At 44.8% G+C, this 20,501-nt stretch overlaps 1 protein-coding gene across 1 annotated transcript in view; it reads right to left on the bottom strand.

Annotated features, from left to right (window-relative positions):
* CCDC6 (coiled-coil domain containing 6) overlaps positions 1-20,501 on the bottom strand; it is a 111,574-nt gene that overhangs the window by 64,629 nt on the left and 26,444 nt on the right. The window contains exon 2 of the mRNA XM_075352343.1: positions 974-1,123. Coding sequence (XP_075208458.1) covers positions 974-1,123 — 150 coding nt within the window. The remainder of the gene's footprint in view (positions 1-973; positions 1,124-20,501) is intronic.

Below are 20,501 nucleotides of genomic sequence, written 5' to 3'. Positions count from 1 at the left end.
GAGACATGGATGGGGCACATTCTTACAGGAGACATGGATGGGGCACATTCTTACAGGAGACAAGGATGGGGCACATTCCTACAGGAGACAAGGATGGGGCACATTCTTACAGGAGACAAGGATGGGGCACATTCTTACAGGAGACAAGGATGGGGCACATTCTTACAGGAGACAAGGATGGGGCACATTCCTACAGGAGACATGAATGGGGCACATTACTACAGGAGACATGAATGGGGCATTGGTGAATTGGTATCTATTTATTTTTGAAATTTTCCAGTAGGTCCTGCACTTCCCACCCTAGACTTCTACTTGAGTCAATAAGTTTTCCCAGTTTTTTTGTGGTGAAATTAGGGGCCTCGGCTTATACTCGAGTATATACGGTATATGGTGGCAGAAGAAAACCTATGAGAAATTAAATTCCCCAAAGCAGCATTTGACAGCGGCCACTGAAATGAATGGGTCAGCCTTGCCATACTGGGACCAGCTGTGTGCTCCCCAGGGCGATATCCTCTGCTAGTATTAGTCACTGTAAAGAATACAAGGCCTACCAATAAGTTATTAAAATCAGAAAGACATTAAACTATACTAAAAGTGTTCCGATAAGTTTCTATTCTGCAGATTTATACCAAAGTGTCGACAGCCGCTCGCCAAGTATCGCCATAATTTGATTAAAAGTGTGAGGCGTACAATACCTTCCGGTCATGTACGAGAGCGGTCTATACTTAGGCTGGGGACCACTAATTCACCGTATTCCGCAATGAGAGGGGCCAAATAAACCCTTCACCTTAGGGTTACTTCTTTCAGAATCACACACAAAATGGCAAAGTCCATGGCACTCGCATGCATCTCTATGAGCAATTATAGCATTAAGTGAACATCTGGAGCCAGTGGGCATCGTTAAATATAAAATACTGTGCCATAAAACGCCTGATCCCGGGAAAGCTGCTGCGATGTCTGAGGCTCTAATCACCTGCATGAGCTTCCGTGACAGTTCATTAGTGAGGAACTCCTCTTCTTTCTCGTAGTTCACCGCGAGCGTCTCCTTCTCCTTCTGCAAGGCTTGGATCTTCTTAAACAATGTGTTGCTGATGAATTCTTCTTCTTGCTCAGCCCTCGCTTGCTGTAAAGAGGAGAGAGATATGAGAAATAAGGGCACGCTATCGGCACATAACAGCATACTGCAATATACATCCACGAGGTGCGATTCTGAATTGTACCTCCGAAGTGCTTTCATCGCTAAACCTACTGAATATTGATTGCAGGAAAGCTTTGATGTGAGAAAGCGAAGTGTTAAATTTATAAACAGCAATGTTCCCAGAGATATATCCCAATTACAGCTATTGAGACAGGCGCATCTTAGGAGAGACCTGCCAGGAGAAGACGTGCAAAGCTCTGGGAAGATGAAAAACTAATTTTACTGACTGTGATGCACACATGATGTCACAACTACTCATCAAGAGGTGCTGGGGATCCAAACCGGTAGGAGGAGGTTCAGAGGACGAGCACCCGATGTCTGCAGACTACTGACGTGGCCACTTACCCAGGGTCATGAGAAGTGATTCACTCATCTATCGCCCATCATGTGGATAGGTGATAGCAGAATTCAGTGGGAAAACCCTTCAAGGACAATGGGATAACTTTGGCTTTATTGGCAATATCAGTCTTGTTGATGAGGACTATGGACAGGAGTGTTGGTTGTATGGCACCACAATCAGTTTTTCAGGTTAGTGGTGACATGGTGCAGTAGTACAATCAAATGGAGCTTGTTTTAACCATATGACCTAAGCATCCGATCAGAGTCATTTCAAATACTACTATGCAGAGAATGAACAGTAGGAGCGACTTGTAGCCTACACGTATTACTACCATTACATATTCACCACCTCTGATTACCTATATATGTGCTGGAAGTCTCTGCACATGACTACATAAGGCTGGTTTCACACATCTGTTTTTTCGCCATCAGGCACGATCCGGCTAAAAAACTGATGCGATGGATCCGGCGAAAAAAAAAAACGGGTCGCCGCATCAGTTTTTTCCATACGTTCCTTCTGTTTTTTGACATCTATTGTGATACTGAGCATGCTCAGTTAAAAAAAACCAGATCCGTCATTGGATTCCGTCATATGCCGGATCCCGCGCTCATAGGCCTCCATTACACAACATGCCGGAACGGCGTGGTGCGGTTTTTTGCCGGAGACAAAACGCTGCATGCTGCATCTGGCTGCTGAAAAGGACGAAGAAATTTCACCGGATCCGCCGGACGCTGCATGCAACGCAAGGCCATCCAGCGCTAATACAAGTCAATGGGGAATAAAACTGATCCAGCGCCGGATCAGTTTTATCCGCATTTTGCCGGATTGTGCCCGACAGCAAAAACCGGATGTGTGAAAGCAGCCTAAGTGAGATGCAAAGTGACATTTCACTAAAATGAATAGGTAGTATATAAGGTCATGGGCAACACGGCCGCGAGTTGTGGAACATAGATATTGCCTTTTTGCAGTGAGGCACCACATTTTAGGATTTCCTTTGATGTCGCATTTTGACTTCTGACCTCCTGAGACAAAATGTGGCAAATGCTCTCATGTGTTTGACTTTCTATTGCAGATCACAAGTTGCATGCGACTATACTCGCACTCCGCTTATCTGCGATTTTGCTTCTTATTTAAGGCAAAAATCACAAATCGTCGTCTGAGAGCAGGTCTGAAATACGTTGCACAGAAGCTTTTCATCACGAGACCTGTCTGCGAATTGCTGCTGCACAACCTGCGTCCCTGTGTAGCCACTGCCTAAAGGTGGGTCATTAATATATTTATTATTATAGCGCCATTTATTCCATGGCGCTTTTCAAGTGAAAGAGGGTATACGTACAACAATCAGCATCAATACAAAACAGACTGGTATAGGAGGAGAGAGGACCCTGCCCGCGAGGGCTCACAGTCTACAGGGGATAGGAGAGGATACAGGAGGATAGAGGACCCTGCCCGTGAGGGCTCACAGTCTACAGGAAATGGGTACAATAGGTGAGGACAGAGCTAGACAGACAGAGCACTGGTTGCGCAGTGGTGTACTGGACTGAGGGCTATTGTAGGTTGTAGGCTTGTTGGAAGAGGTCTTAAAGGGGTTGTCCGACAAACTCAAAAATTTTTGTTAAGCTAATCTGTGCTGTATTGTCATAAAACACCCCTACATTGTTATTTTTTGTTTTCTAACTTTTGTTCCTCTTGAATTCACCCTTTATTCTCTGCAGCTCTTTGTTTACATTCAGCACAAGCAAACTGACCACTTTCTGTGCAAAACCTCAGTCAGAGCTGGCATCGCCCGACCTCAGTGTCCAGCCCCTCCCCAGTGTCCAGCCTCGCCCCCTGCACACACATTCCCTGTCAGTATTCTTCCCCAGCACTGACCTGTTATCACTACAGCATTGCAAATAGCCCCACACACACACAGGGCTCTGCGCCACACACACACACACACACACACAGCTCTGTACCGACGCCCCCCCCCCCCCTACCACCATAGGGAACACATGTAGGGAGTACATACTCACCCGTCCTCGGTCCCCACCACTCCTGCACGTTCGCACGCTGTCTGTGCTCTGGACAGATCAGCACAGTAGTGACGTCACCGCTATGCTTAAGAGAGCACAGACAGCGGGACAGTGACGAGAAGCAGCGCCGAGCTCCCTCTCATCAGCGCTTTCAAATATATCGACATCTGTGATGCCGGTACATTTGAATGTGTGATCCTGAGCAGGGGGCCCGATGCTGATGCTGACACTGCTGCAGCCGCCGCCAGGCCCCTCCCCCAGGTCACGGACCCCACAGCAATGCAGGGGGAGGTTGCGGGGAGAGTAAAGGGTGCGGGGGAATGTGTGGAAGGGTGCAGAGAAGGGGGCGGGGCTGATTGCACTGTAGCCGCCCAGCAGGGAGGAGACATGCTGTTCCAGATTTGCATGTCAACATGGTCCCGCCCATGTTGACATGAAATGACCGGAAGCAGCAAAATCGCGGCAGGAGCGGTCACATGACCACTCTGAGCCGGGGGAGAGGGGCTGGCAGAAGGGCAGGTAAGTGGTCACTATCTACTTACCTGCCCCAATGTAGCCCAATAGGGTAATAAAAAAAAAAAAAAGTCAAAAGAAGCCGGATAACCCCTTTAAAGTTCTCCAAATGGCAACCAGCAAATACTTCAGGACTACAAACTTATCACAAAATAACTGGATCAAATTAGCTTAAAAAGCACCATTCAAGCATACATTTTTTTTGGGCAGGAGCACTGTTTTTAAGCCAAGTCCCCTTCTCCATACTCTCCTTTCACCGCCTTCACCACTTAGTGATGCTGCTCCGGTCCGCAGCGCCATAATGTGCCCGAAACGTCTCGCTGGCCAGTAGTCAGAGCTTACGTCACGAGCTCCCAAACCAAGTCTATAAGAGCCAGAACGCGGAGCTCAGACTTGTATTGATTTGCAGTGCAATATGAACGCACACTGGAGTGGTGCGCTAAAGAGGATCTTTTACCATTTTTTACATGTTAAACTGGTCACAAAATGATAAAGTGGCTGAAGATCTGAATATAACTACATTTTTCATTTTTTTATTTTTCCATTGCAGAGATATTATCTTGTAAACTTTATATGCTCATTTATTTTGAACCAAGGAGGTATAAGATTTTTCTCTGGGGGAGGTTACTTTTTCCCCTGTAGAATATTGAATACTAATAATCCTAATGCCAGCAGAGAAGCTTAATACTTTGCTTTCTTTGTGTGATATGGTAAAGGCCCTCAAACACAACATTTCGGCATGCAGATTGCATCGTTCTCCACAAGAAAGGACGCCACCAGATGTTAGTGGCAGATTTAGACTGCTGTGATTAACCAGGTCTCAACTCGCTGCCGGCATCTACTGCACTGTTCTTACACTTGCAGGAGGTGGAGAGCAGAGCTGTGTCATTATGTACACTGCTCTACATCTACCACCATCAGGGTATAACGCCCCAGCACCTGTGAGTGATGCAAGCATTGCCTATACCACGCTGCAGCTCTCATCTCACAGCACTGTCAACACTGCTCTCCTCTCCTGAACTTGTAAATCACAGTAGATGCTGGGAGTGCGATTTGTGTGATCTAGGCAGGAGAGCAGAGCTGTGCGTTATTACATACACCACTCAGCATCATCTGTGATTACAAGTACAGGACATGCAGAAAAGTGCACGATATAAGGCCGGGGCCACACGGGGACTACTGCGATCAACTTGCATGACACTCGGCTCGTGCTGGCAGTACAGCAGAGCAGAGAGTCATGCGTGTGTCCTTGCAACTGAGGTCCGTTCGTGCCAGCAGACCTCAGCTGCGGGGGGCGGGGACGGCTCTCAGGAGGGGAGGGAGGGATTTCTCTCCCTCTCTCCTGTGTAGCCGGCTATTGCCTTTCTCGCACTGCACTCGCAGTATACCGGTGTACCGCGAGTGCAGTGCGATTTTTCTCTCGCCCCAGTCACTTGAATGGGTGCGAGAGAAAGAGTCTCGGATTACAATCGCAGCATGCTGCGATTGTTTTCTCAGTCCGATTAGGGCTGAGAAAATAATCGCTCGTGTGCTGACACAGGCTAGAATTGGTCCGAGGGGAATGTGATGTTTTATCGCACTCCACTCGCACTGTTTTTCTCGCCGTGTGGCTTAGGCCTAACAGCTCTGCTCTCCCCCTGCACATGAAAACAGTAGATGCCAGACATGAGATCTGTGATCTGGTAGGCTGCTTTCACACATTTTTTAACATGCGTCATGAACGTTTTTTTTTTAACGCAAAAACGGATCCATTGCAAATGCATTTTCATTTCAATGCATTTGCAATGGACTCGCGTCAACATGCGTTTGCATGCGTTATAGTGAGGATCCAGTGACTTGCAGTTTTTTAACTTTTTTCAAAAAGGCTACTTGTAGCGTTTTTGAGCTGCGTCCAAATACTGTTTTTCACTGGATCCTGACTATACTGCACGAAAAACGCATGTGAACACTGGCATGCTGATAGACAAGATCCTGGTTGCTCTACTGAGCATGCCCAGAAACCAGCCTGGTGCGATCAGTCTCTCTCCCCCTCCCTCCCTCTCTCTCTCCACCCTCTCTCCCCCGCCTGAGAGCGGAGGATGCTCGTAACCAAGGTAAGTATTGGGTATTCAAGCAAAGCACTTCGCTTAGTTACCCGATGTTTACCTTGGTTACCAGCGTCTGCAGCTGTCAGATGCTGGCTCCCAGTCTACCACATTCAGTTCCCCTCACTCCCAATCACATGACTTCAATGCCCGCCCATAAACTTCAAGTGGCAGGATCCTGCAAAATAACACATGCGTTTTTCTTTGTAATAACAGGATCCACTTTTACAGCAAAAAAAAAAAAAAAAAACGTTCATGACGCATGTTAAAAAAAAAACGTAGTGTGAAAGCAGCCTTAGTCTTACCATATGACAGAGAAAGCCAGCCCTAAGTTTCTGTAGAGCAATTTTTCCCTGCATGATGCTGCTTGCTAATTATTGGGCAACGTCATAAAGGGAAAGTACACCCTCCAGAAAAGAATCTCTGCTAACACCCTATGGTTTTAGGGAAGATTAGCGTACAAACCTTGCAAGCTAAAAATCACCTCATCAGATAAAAAACATTATCCCACTATCATGATGTATCCAGGTTAGAATATAAAAAAAAAATATATAATATATATATATATATTATATATATAATATATATATATATATATATATATATATATATATATATATATATATATATATATATATATATATATATATATATATATATATATATATATATATATATATATATATATATATATATATATATATATATAGTGAAAACCATTTTAATACCCACAAACAAAGGCTATACGCCATCCGGTTTTACCTGGTCCAACTGCCGGGTCTCCTGACCTGAGCTTACCACCTCATAGGCAAATATGGGATCAGTAGCTCGGATCAGTAGACCAGGCAGTGGCGAGACTTGCTATGAAAGCATGGCCTGTGTTTCACAGAGGTTTGAAGCAAGTCTCACAGACATAGCGGCAAGTTGTAACACAATTCTCAGCAAAAAAAAAAAAAGTAAAGTAGAGTGATTGCGCAAGTGTCGTATACTAATAAACAGCGGCACATCATACATGAGGGTAGAGGGCTGCAGAGTATTACACTTGTGCACAGATAAGAGCCCTGGAGGCCGCTGCGCACAGTCATGTGGCATAACCCCCCCCCCATACACCGTAAAATAATGTCAGTTGAACCCAATGACAGGTTCAGCCATCGGTCTACTGTGTATAGGGGCCCTGTGGATGCAGAATGTATTATTTTAGAGTGCAGACCCTTTTGTTCCCCAGGAGATAGGCCACCGCCAGAGATGTCAGCGGCTCTCAGGGAGCACTCCTGTGTATGGGAGAGTTGCTGGCTGAACCATTGTTCGGGTGGCACCTATCGGGCTTTACAGCTGACTGCCCAGCCTTCTACCCTTCTCCGGCATCTTGCATAATGCCATGAGGGTTTCTAAGACACATGGTTAGCACAAGTTTTGTTTAGCAGAAGGGTGTGGAGCGTCTGCCATATCAATTCATGAGCTCACCCGATATAGGAGTGGAAAGGTGTAGAGAACGAGCTGCAACATCAAGGTATAAAGCTGCTGTTACATCAGACACAAACTAGGATATATTGTGCTTTATGGAAATTAAAGGGGTGTTCCAGATATAATTTTAACCCACTTTTTATATAATTAATCAAACAACCTTTATTTGTGAAAGCACCAATGGCTGCACCTGTCGGCCCACTAGTAATAGCAGTCTACGTCTGCCTTGATCCGTGCACAGAGAATTTCCTCCCTGCTTCGGCATCTGACCAGTGCGGTGTATGAGCAGGGCTGGTTTTAGGCATGATGGTAGAAGTGGACTGGCTTGGCTTCTAAAACAAGACTGCAAGCCAGACCTCACATCACTGGACCCGCTGCCTCTGCGGATGCGGAACAGTTTTGATACTGTGATCACATGAGAAGGTGCCAGGAGGGTGGAGTTGATGCAATAAATCTATAATCCGGTGGGGCCAGCCAGCACCCAGAGTCACACACTTTGCTTCCCAAAGCACAGTTTTGTTGGTTTGTAATATAAGTAAACGCATGTGACCTGGTTAATTATCTGGAACAAGCTAGTGTGGAAAAACAAAGTCAAAACACTGCAGAAAATCTGTAGGGACAGGATCTCTCCAGAGGAGCTCAGCTCCGAATCAACAGGAGTGGAAGGAGGAGAGGAAGAGGGGACATTCACCACCAGGGCTGTGAAGTCGGTAAACCAAACCTTCCACTCCTCAATTTCTCTTGCACCGACTCCGACATATATTGCTTATAGTTAGGTGAAAAATGTATTGTAATACATAAACGTGTATGTGAACATCAGACATTTAATAATTTTATGATACAATAATCAAGATATTTGGATAGAACAAAATATATTTATTGGAATACAACTTTAGAACACAAACTGTAATAAATTGGAAATATGTAATACACTATGTAATACAGTAGATATATATATATATATATATATATATATATATCTACTGTATTACATAGTGTATTACATATTTCCAATTTATTACAGTTTGTGTTCTAAAGTTGTATTCCAATAAATATATTTTGTTCTATCCAAATATCTTGATTATTGTATCATAAAAATAATTACCGTAAATGTCTGATGTTCACATTGTACTACAATACATTTTTCACTTAGATATAAGCATTATACTAAATATTATTTAGTAAAATATTCAGCACATTCTGCATTGCACTACTGTCCCCAATTTATTATATATTTTAGGAGTCAGAGCATTTTATACCGACTCCGACTCCACAGCCCTGTTCACCACTACAGAGAACATGTCTGTACAGTCCTGGCATGTGTTAGTCTATACAAGGAACACATCATTTCACTATCAAGAGTCTTATGTACAGCAATTATCGATTACTATCAAAAGTGCTTTTGGGTCTACAGCTCACATCAATGCTTACTGGAGCTTTCATATGAAGCCTATTGGTGCTCACACAACTGTGCCGAATATAGGTCAGAAAAACCCAGCCTGAACGTGTGTACGTGTGTACGTGTGTGTGTGTGTGTGTACGTGTGTGTACGTGTGTGTGCGTGTGTGTGTGTGCGTGTGTGTGTGTTGTGGGGTTGTTTCATCATCTTAGTCCTTATTGTGTGATCTTGTGATCTTGGCCTTACTCCACAGCTTTGCCATTGACGATGGCCTTCCGGTAACATTAGCATGGATGACCGCATATGCGTACAGAGGACCGGCAGGGTGCGGAGCAGACCGGCAGGGTGCGGAGCAGACCGGCAGGGTGCGGAGCAGACCGGCAGGGTGCGGAGCAGACCGGCAGGGTGCGGAGCAGACCGGCAGGGTGCGGAGCAGACCGGCAGGGTGCGGAGCAGACCGGCAGGGTGCGGAGCAGACTGCATTCTAATGGCAATATACAGGACACTTCCAGCTACAAGAAAATACAGGACGGCAGCGGCTTATTGATATTCATCTATGATGAAACCAAGTAGACACCAGACAGTTTGACTTTTAACTGACTTTCACTTTTCATATTAATAAAAGGAGAATGCAAATTTTAGCAAGCACAAAGTACTGTTTATATTCGGGATTTTATAACTTTAGTAAAAACATTGATAGGATCTTGACAGGTTTCTAAATATCTTTATTATAAGTTCTTTGTGGTTTTAATAGTTCCTGATGGTCAAAGTTACAGAGTTCACAATCAGCAGCGAGATATAAAGTTCAGGAGTAGAGAGGCCAGATCAGGGGTCTCAGCCAGGCCTCAGTGGGTACGCCATCAGATGGGCAGGACTGGTTTGCCATTGACCACTCTATAAGTTGTACACCAAGTCCTAAGGATGTGAAAGTAGTTAAAAGGATGAGATCAATAGTGCTGTTCCATATCCTCACACTACCTGTAATTAGCTTGACGCTGGAGCTGCTCTTTGCTGCTCCCCCTCTCTGGGACGTTACATCACACATCGGGGGGCCTGCTCCGTGCTGTTAGTAGCTGCCAGCCCCCCTGATAATTGCTTCTGTTCAGTCCAAGCAGGGGGGGGGGGGGTCCTGACCATGTCCCCTGTTCTACAGTGAGGAAGCAGACATTATCAGCGGGACCCACAGGTAAAGCCCCCTGATGTGTGATATAACCTCCCAGAGAGGGTGTGAGGGGGGGACGGACAGCAAGAGCAGTTCCTGAATCACACAATTACAGGTAGTGCGAGAATATGGAACAGCACAGTGGATCTCATCTTTTATAGTTGGTCCCACAGATCAGCCAGTTTTCATCTATTCTAAGGACAGATGAGAATAGGTTTGCATTGAACCACCCTTTTAATAGGAAATTGTCAGTAGGTGTTTGCAGCCCCACGTAAGAGCAGCATAGTGGGGGGGGGGGGGGGACCCCGATTCCAGTGATGTGTCACTTACTGGGCTGCTTGCTAGTTTTGATAAAATCAGTTCTGTGGCAGATCTAGCAGTTTTCTAAATGCTGAGCCCTGTATAAGCCTGCCCACAACACTGATTGGCAGCTTTCGGTGTACACTGTGCATAGGCAGAGAACTGCCAATCGGTGGTGGTGGGTTGGCTGTATTATCTGTCAGAAGGTTTACTAGTTCTCTAGTGATAATATCCTGATGATAAAACAGCAATTTTATAAAAACTACATCATTAAGAGACAATCACTGGAATCAGGATCTCTGCCCTTGACATTTCTCTCAAATTAGGTAAAACCTTGTGACAGATTCCCCTTAGGCTACATGCGCACGCTGCTTTTTTTTGCTGCTTTTTTGGCTGCAGTTTTGTCAGCAGAACTTTCTGACATCTGACTTCCCAGCAAAGTCTATGAGAAGTTAGATTTGTCATGCGCACATTGCAGTTTATTTGTCAGCGTTTTTTTTGTCAAAAGTTTGTGACAAAAAAAATGCAGCATGTTCATTCTTCCTGCGTTTTTGTCAATATTTGTCACCCATTGAAATCAATGAGGGCATCAAAAACGCAGGAAAAATGCATGCTAATCAAAAGTGGTGCATTTTACCTGCCTTTTACCTGCGTTTTTGGTACCAAAAACGCAGGTGATTTGTCAGGAAGTGAGGTAACAGGCAAGTGGTCCCGTCCCGTCCTCCATGTGTTCCCCGAAGTACCGCTGTCCCCAGGGGAGATGATGTGAAGGACGGGACTATCAGCAGCGGCGGCAGCGAGAGGGAAAAATCAATGTTTTCAGCTGCCAATGTCCATCCCCCTCTCGCTGCCGCCGCTGATAGTCCCGTCCTCCACGTGTTCCCCGAAGTACCGCTGGCCCCGCACAGGGGAGATGATGGACCCCTCTCACCGCCACAAGTCCCGTCCTCCACGCAGTAGCGCGATCAGCTGAGCTGTCACTGAGGTTACTCGCGGCCACCGCTGGATTCAGCGGTGGCCGCAGGTAACCTCGGTGACAGCTCAGCTGATCGCACGGCTGTCTTCATTTGCTGCATGGAGGTGACAGGAGCGGCAGTGTCTGCTGCAGCTCCGGTCACCTCCATGCAGCAGAGCTGGATGCGGCGCTGGACCATCCTGGATTACGCCGGACATGGAGGGCTTTGTCGGGGTTAATAAATTGGTAATGAGGGAATGTGTTTGTGTTTTTTATTTCTAATAAAGGATTTTTCGGGTGTGTGTGTTTATTTACTGTAATTTAAAGATTAATCATGGAGGGTGTCTCGGGGAGACACCTGACATGATTAATCTAGGACTTATTGGCAGCTATGGGCTGCCAATAACTCCTTATTACCCCGATTTGCCAATGCACCAGGGTAAATCGGGAAGAGCCGGGTACAGTCCCAGAAATGTCGCATATAATGTATGCGACAATTCTGGGCGGCTGTTGGCTGATATTGTTAGGCTGGGGGGCTCCCCATAACCTGGAGCTCCCCATCCTGAGAATACCAGCCTTCAGCCGTATGGCTTTATCTGGCTGGCATTAAAATTGGGGGTGGACAGCACGCCAGTTTTTTTTTAATTATTTATTTATATCTAATTTTTTATTTTCAATTCAACAAGCTTTATGGGCTTGTTTAAACTGAAAAATACATGAAACAATTGTTGACAAAACTGCAGCCAAAAACGCACCAAAAAAGCACCTACATTTTTTGTGACATTTCCAGGCTCTCTCTGACAAGGTGCAGTTTTGGCTGCAGTTTTGGCTGCAGTTTGTGAACACGAAAAAGAAGCAGCGTGCGCATGTAGCCTTAACCCCCTTTATCTGACCAAACCCTGCTCTTCATCAGCAATCAGCAAGATATTAGCCCTGACGGTATTTCAGAATGACACAAAATGCTGCAGACTAAGTGTGAGCCAGATCTAATTTTATTAGTAGATTTTCTTTGGTTTAGTATTCCTTCCAGATAACAGAACAAAGATAAAAAAAAAAAAAAAAAAAACTTAAAATCCATAATTTCATTACTTCAGAAACAGTAGGCCAGGAGCTGGCAGCAAATTACAGTTTGCTAGACTAACAATACAGTCGGCACAGGCTGCAGTAGGGGCCAGGGCAGAGACCAGAGCGGGGCCAGGGCAGAGACCAGAGCGGGGCCAGGGCAGAGACCAGAGCGGGGCCAGGGCAGAGACCAGAGCGGGGCCAGGGCAGAGGTGCGAGCAGAACACAAGCCAACATCTCTGCTACCTAAACACATCAGCAAATGGCACGTAGGGAATTGTAGTCCCCGCCATAAGCAAAGAGCTGCAGGAAGAACAATCATAAGATGTAACCATAGCAAGGTGCTAACAAATACATGTCAAGGGCTGTACTAATTACATTAATCAGCACACAGACCATAGTTAAGGTAATTTAGTAATATAGCATATAAGTAGGGAGTGAACTAAACACTATACAATTTTGGGCCTGTTTGACCACTGCAGAAGTCGCTTTTAGTGATCATACAAACAAGTCTACAGCCAAGAGCAGTGAACCATCCAAAAAGCCAAGGACCAGCAATAGTATACCCAAGCACATTGTTAACATAAGCAGCACAATCCAGTCCGAGAAGAGGACAGGTGTCTCAGGCTAGTCTGGGAAAGCAGCAGCCATGGTTTAGGGAAAGAACAGTGGGCATCATATTGGCAGATCAGTGGCACCATGTATTAGTCCTGTTAATCTAGTCCCGGACCAGAGATTAATAGTGCCCGAACCATTAATCAGATTTAAAGTCAGCAGAATCAGACTGATTGCCTTATTGCTTTACTCTGAAACGTTGTGGCAGGGACTATGCATGAAGGAGGGCCCCAGCGACGTCTCTCTGCCACGCTGCCCTAGGCTGAAAGATCTCTGCCTGTATACACCCGTACGTAGAGTCCTGTATTTTTGGAAATGGGGTGTAACGTAGTCAGGGACCTGCCTCTAGTCACCTGCATAGTCTACAACAAGCTTTTTAATGTATGCTTTTTCTAAAATGCCACAGAGTAATCCATGGAAAAATATTTTAGAGGTATAACGGGCGCCGCAAGTAACAGAGCCAAGATGTATAAAAAATATCAAAATTTATTGGGCACAACTCCCTGTGCTGAGGGAGAGGTTGGAGCTGCAGCAGCTTTCAGGACACTTCAATCCTCTCACCGCTGAGCGGACATCGTAAGCCCCAGCCTGGACCCAATATCCCCTCCACGCTATTACCGGGGTTGTGCACAACTGCCTAAGGTGGCTGCGGTCTCTGCTTGCCTGATCGCTGTATTCTTTACGATTTTACACAGGAGCGCTCTAGTCTCTTTCTTAACAGAAAGCATAAAAAACACACAAGACAACAGTACGGTTAGGCTGTGCCAACGCTGCGGAAACTTTGCGGAATTTGCTGCGAATTTTTCGAAGAAATTCCGCAGATTTTTCAAAAATCTGTGGTACAGCGAGTCCCCAGCCATTTCTATGGCTTTTGGGAAGTGCTGTGCCCATGATGCGTTTTTTTCTGCAGCAAAAATAATGCAGATTTGCCTGCGGAAAAATCTGCAGCATGTCAATTATTCCTGCATATTTCTCCACAGGGTCCCATACTTACATGCCTTGACTGAAGACACCGGAGTCACTTCCTCCGGTGCAGAGAAGCGCGGTGGAGCCAAGAGCGGGAAGCAGGAAGTGGGCGGGGCCTGCACAAGCTCCGGTCATGTGACAGCCAAAGCTAGTTCAGGCCCGCCCACCTCCTGCAAAGTGCAGACACTGAGACACGGCCGGAGAGTTCAGTGCTGTGTGATGGAGTATGAACGCCCCGATCACTGCAGCACTTGTTCTGCATTGAGGATGCAGTGCCGAAGCCATGGTACTGTATCCTCAATGCAGAATGACCGCAGCATATCCACAGGACAATCCGCAATAAAACCACATGGAAGCATGGAAACAAAGTTGTGCTCCGGTTTTTGGGAGCTCCTGCGGATATATCTGCTGTACACTTTCCCCGAAGGCACATAGACTGACCTATACAGCCCATGGTTCGGGCAGCATTAATCACCCGTCAGGTTGCCTTTAATTTGCAGAGCTTTGGATCCAGTGGCTCTGGTACCTTGCAGAGCTGTGATCTGTCAATTAAGTGCACATTTTATGCAAAGACTGAGGCCTGCGCTTCATCTATTCCAATCCCAGTATAATTTGATGAGTAGCACTAATGGACCTGATGCGTCCAACATCGTCCTCTGCCAGGAGAAATGATTCATGTTTGAGGGGAGGGAGCCAAAGCTCGCCTGGTCTTCAGCCATCTACCTTTATAATTTATATAGCAACTGCTTAAGAAATCATCCAACATATACGTCAACATCTTGGAGTTCAGGCAATGGATACATTTCAGTAGAGTGAGCAAATAAAAGGAGTCCTCCTTTGAACATTGATGATGGGCTGGATTGTATTCTATATTGTCACAGCAAAGATTACCCTTAAAAAGGAGAGCTGCTGCGGCAATCAGCTTCCATGACCCCATAGTATTCGGATTACAGACTTATTACAGAACAGCGGCAGCTCGCAGGCTGTGTGCCCACGTGTGCGTATTGCATGCAGCGTAACTGCATGCGTCCTGCGTCCCCTGCACAATCTATGAAGATTGTGCATAATCCGTGCGCACGTGGCGTTTTAGTATGCAGTGATTTGCATGCTGCCAAATCACTGCGTTCTAAAAAGCAACATGTGACTTCTTTGATGCGCTCTGCATGCTGTCTCCATTCTGTCTATAGGGAGAGGCAGCATCCAGAGCGCACGAATTCTGCAGGCACCAAAGTTTAAGAACGGAGCTTTTCAGCTGCGCCCTGAAGCGGACATGCAGTGACTTTACGCTGCGGTGCAGAACGCACACACGTGGGCACATAGCCTTCTGGTTTGAGCAGTGACTTGCACAATACAAGAGAAGCTATAAATGCAGAAGATCACACTAAGGTCGCTTATTTAATCTGTTTATTATGAAAGGTTTCAATATTTACGTTCACAAATAAAAAGAGAAGTCTGTATGTTGTAACCAAATCAATGCAGACATGTCCCTCTCCAGTGTAATTGTGGCCCCATTTAGCCTCTTCACTCAATCCTCTGCAGTTGTGGTCTCTTCACTTTGTGTGGGCTGTGGGTGGGCTGCCCAGTGACCCAGAAGCAGCAGAATCTGCTCCCAGAAGGAGGGCAGTGTATTCCGAGCTGCTATCTTCTCATCTGCTCCCCCAGACTTAAAGATCACATCTCAAGACAGTGCAGATAGCTACTTAGTATGGGCATCTGCCACTGAAGATGGACAAATATTACAGACAAACATTTCTTTTCAAAAGTTCCTTTTCAACAATATTTTTCAATGGAAAACCTCTTGGCACTGGTATGTCCTATACCAGTTGCCCAAGTATAAGGCATAAATAAAATGAACACACATGGTGAAGGTCACAGAAAAAAAAAAAAATGTAAAAAGTATTTAAAATGTAAAATAATAATAATAATAATAATAATAATAATAATAATAATAATAATAATAATAATAATAATAATAAATAAAACCTGTAGCCAAAATTACGGCTTTTTAGCTGTCATACAACCACCTCCAAGAGTGCAATAAAGGCAATCAAGCGTCCCAAAATTGTATGGTGACACAAACTAATTTTGTATATCTATCGGGCTCAAGGACACCGCGCTCTTGGTTATCCTCAGACCTCTCCTTCACTATATCATTTACTGTCTCATCTTCCTCTTTCAAGACTCCTAGATCCAAGAGTCTTAGATCCCGTCCTAGTTTCTCCATACTCCACTCATACTTGACAAACCATCAGCAGACTTGGTTTCCAGTACCATCATTACGCTGATGACACCCAGTTATTTCTTCACCTGACATTACAATGGCATTACTACAAAATAGCTGTGATTGTAACTTGTCCTCCTCATCTAAATCTGGATCTTTCAAAAAAACTGAATTTCTTGTGTTTTCCCTCTCTACTAGCCTACCCAAAACACAAAATTGACATTTCTGTATGTGGCTCCACCATAACTCCCAAGAACGCACACCATCTTGGGGTTATATTTGAAACCTAGTCACCTGTACCTCAAAAATGTATCAAAATTCATTAGTTTCTCACTTTTATTCTACAAAAACCCTTAGTCACTCTAATTAGTTCTCGTCTGGAATACTGCAACTCTCTACTGAGGCAGTGCTCAAATCAGCGGTATTTTACCACAAAACCGGATCCGTCATAAATGAGTTTCAGTTCCATTCCATTTACAATGGAATCACGGCAAGATGCGGTGACATGCGGTTGCGTAAAAGCACAATTATAAGGGTGTAATACAGAATATTTATCAGAGAAGGGGTGGACTACAATCTCATTGGTGCAGGTATGAAGAATCCATATTTTAATGCCCGAGGCACTAATTTTCAATGCCCGGGAGGCAGCCCCTCTTCTTGCAGCGCCCAGGTCTCTGCGTTGAATGCTCCAGAGGTCTTCTAGCCTGGATCAGGTCTAGTCCTATAGCACAGGGAGGTCTATTTTCAGTTCCAGCTGGGCAGAGCCATTTGCAGACTGATTCCAAGATAAGCAAGCCAACAACAATTCACGCACCAGCCGTCCGGTACCGAATCAGTCACCTGTATACCCAGATACAGATCTCTAGACTACACTTGTGTTTATCCAATCATCACTAGAATAATGAGTCCTCATTATAATCCCTTGTAATTATACAGGATCGAGCTGCCAGATGAAGCCTCAATAGGTTTCAGCAGAAAACACAGTAAATGCTTTGGGAGATAAATGGCGCACACTGACATTAATGGAATACAATCAAGGCAAAAACATAAAACAATCTAACCTTCTAGTGTCCCAGTATCTGCGGGACCAAAGCTTTATCTAATACAACACATTTATGCGACAATTAAACCTGAAAAAGTGTGCTAAATCTATGGTGCAGAGAGAAATGCTCCACGGATCATCAGCAGCGCAGATTTAGCAAAGTTTTCTGGTTTAACTCTTAATCTCCATGTACAACCCTATGGCCACTTTCACATTGCATTTTTACCTACGTTCACTGGACCTGTCGGGGCATCCGTCCGAACTGCCCCCCTCCCTGCTAAACGGGTTTCAGAGGCATGCGCCGACAGAGCCATTGACCATAATGGAGCAGACAGAGTCGGCGTGTGCGTTGTCTTGCACCATTTTCAGGTTTTCTGCAGGCGGACACCCGAACGTGGATGTCCGCCTGCAGAAAATGTATAGACCTGAAAATGGTGCAAGACAGAGCACACACTGACTGATCTATTATAGTCAAGGGGCCCGACGGAGCATGTGTCCGAAACCTGTTTTGCAGGAGGGGCGGGGGGAGGGGGGGGGTATTTGGTTCTTAATTGGGTTTTATCTAATCAAGAGCCTACTGTGCTTCTGTTACCCTATTGTATTCAGTTCCATGCAACTCAATGGCACATTTCTGTTGATGGAAGCGTGTCATAGATTCTCATTCATCAAGACCCCAACCATTAGCTCTGGACAGCTGACGACACTAGATACGAGGAAATGGTTTACATGTCAAACAATTTGCAAATGTTACCAAACTTCCTGGTGATCTACCAAAGTGCGAAACACTATCAGGCTATGTGCACACATAGCGTTCTGTCCCTGTAGAAATTTCTGCAGCGATTTGAACAGCACACGTGCGCTTCAAATCACTGCAGAAAGTCCGTAATGAAAAAAAAAAGCCGATTCCATGCGCTCTAAGTGCAGCCCCTCCCATAGACAGAGCGGGGACTGCATGCAGAGCGCACGGAAGAAGTGACATGTCACTTCTTAGAACGTGCGCTTCGGGCACCAGCTGAAGTGATGCGCTCTAATACGCCACGTGCGCACGTCTCCTGCACAATCTTCATAGATTATGCTGGGGACGCAGGCAATTACGCTGCGGTGCAGATCGCAGCGTAACTGCATGCAAATACGCAACGTGCGCACATAGCCTCAGTAGCAGTGCAATAATTAAGTCTGGAAGATATGGAAACACCCTAAAGCAGCCGTGCCGTAGCCTCGTTTTCTGTGCCTAGCATATGGCTGCCGACTGTCCCAACTCAACCATTAAACAGTGCACTGCTCTGTACGCAGCAGAGGAGAGACTTGGGCTATACTCACATGTAGTGGGGTTTGTTTCTTTTTCTGCAAATTAAAAGCTGCATTTTATGGTGCCAGCAAAAGCTATGAGATTCCAGAAATGTAACGCACAGGTTTGTTTTTTTCCTGAAACTGCAGCAATTAAATCTGTCACTTATCAGTTCTTTTAGCATTTTTTCACCTGTAAAAATAAGTGAGAAAATGCTGGAGAAAAAAAAAAAAAAAAAAAAAAAAATCAGCATTTTTCATTATGGTTTTGGGGACTGAAACTTTAGACCTGTACTGTAGAAAACCAACAAGCCGCAAAACAAGTTTTAATTTGAACTGTGTTTTTACTGCCAAGAGCAGATTTTGGCTGCAGAAAAATATAATATAATATAATATAATATAATATAATATAATATAATATAATATAATATAATATAATATAATATAATATAATATAATATAATATAATATAATATATATATATATATATATATATATTTTAGCACATGGAAAGACTCTTTACAGGATATTATTGTGGGTATGTTCTGTGACCATTGCAGATGTCACAGGAGTGAGCAAAGTCTCCATTGATTATGAAGAGTGTCCAGGTCAATCCCGCCTGTGAGGACTGCCGAGAAGTGATTTCTACAGAACAGCATTCATACTATGGTGAGGTTCTGAGGCCACATGAAGACTGCAAGATTTCAGGATTAGATTTCAATATGGATCCACAAAATTTTCATTTAAATAAATATATTTTGATTCTCACACACTGACTTATTCCCGATGTGGATTCTGTCAGCTCTGCGGTCATTTTCAGCAATCTCGCCGCCAACTGCGTCCTTTGCACAGCTTCCAAACAAAGCCAAGTCAAACGTGAACAGGTCATTTCTTTTAATCACTTCATGGTTTCCGAACACTGAAATGGTTAAAAGTAGTAACAAAATATATACATCATGTTGCCAGCTCACCCCACGTGGTCCATACACAGACCAGGTAAGCACCTCGTCCGAGGATCTTGCAATCTGATCTTGCGCCTATTTCAAAAGAACCTGTGAAAGGTGTACAGTGATAGTGTACTTGTACTAATAGTCACTTTTACCATGTAGATGAAAGATGAACAAGTCATTGACATATCTTTCAGGAATATTTTGGAAGCGTCTTACACTGGTGCACCTTTTTGCTTCTCCTTTGACCATTTCACATTTAGTTGTCCACCTTTTTGAGCACTCATTTAGGCTACGTTCACACTAGAAAAATGATTTTTCTTAAGAAATTTCTTAAGAGTGAAGGATTAGTGCACCTGCGTTAAAAAACGCACCAAAAACGCACCTGCGTTTTTGCCGCGTTTTCGGTGCGTTTTTACCGCTGGTTGTTCCCTGCGTTATTGTGCCAATTATCTATGGCAAATAACGCAGTTAGCTGCAGAAAAGAAGTGACATGCTCATTCTTTTTCTTAAGAAAATCTGCTGAAAGAATTTTCTTAAGAAAAAAACGCAGTGTGCGCACAGCTAATTTTTTTGCCATAGGTTTTGCTGGGGAATGTCTGTAGAAAGGTTACAAGAATTTCTCAAGAAATTTCTGCAGCAAAAACGGACCAAAAACGCAGGTAAAAAACGCAGTGTGTGAACATAGCCTTACCGTGCCCACCATAGTACAGTGGATGAGCCAGTCTATATTTACCAGAAGACACCTCCCTGACTGATGGCAGGTACAATATAAGGCGCCTTTATCCTCATGTATCCTGGACACAGGAATCCAAACAGCCTACACCTGCTAAACGGTGAATGATTAACAGCCCCCTCCCTGCACAGTCCTGGCACCACGCTGCTGTAAAGTCTGGTGCCCCGGGCAGACGCAGCCTGTAAACAGCGGTGA

Source organism: Anomaloglossus baeobatrachus, chromosome 5 (genome assembly GCF_048569485.1).
Source record: "Anomaloglossus baeobatrachus isolate aAnoBae1 chromosome 5, aAnoBae1.hap1, whole genome shotgun sequence".
Taxonomy (NCBI): Eukaryota; Metazoa; Chordata; class Amphibia; order Anura; family Aromobatidae; genus Anomaloglossus; species Anomaloglossus baeobatrachus.
Note: the sequence above shows the minus strand (reverse complement) of the source record. Positions and strands in the feature narration are given on the sequence as shown.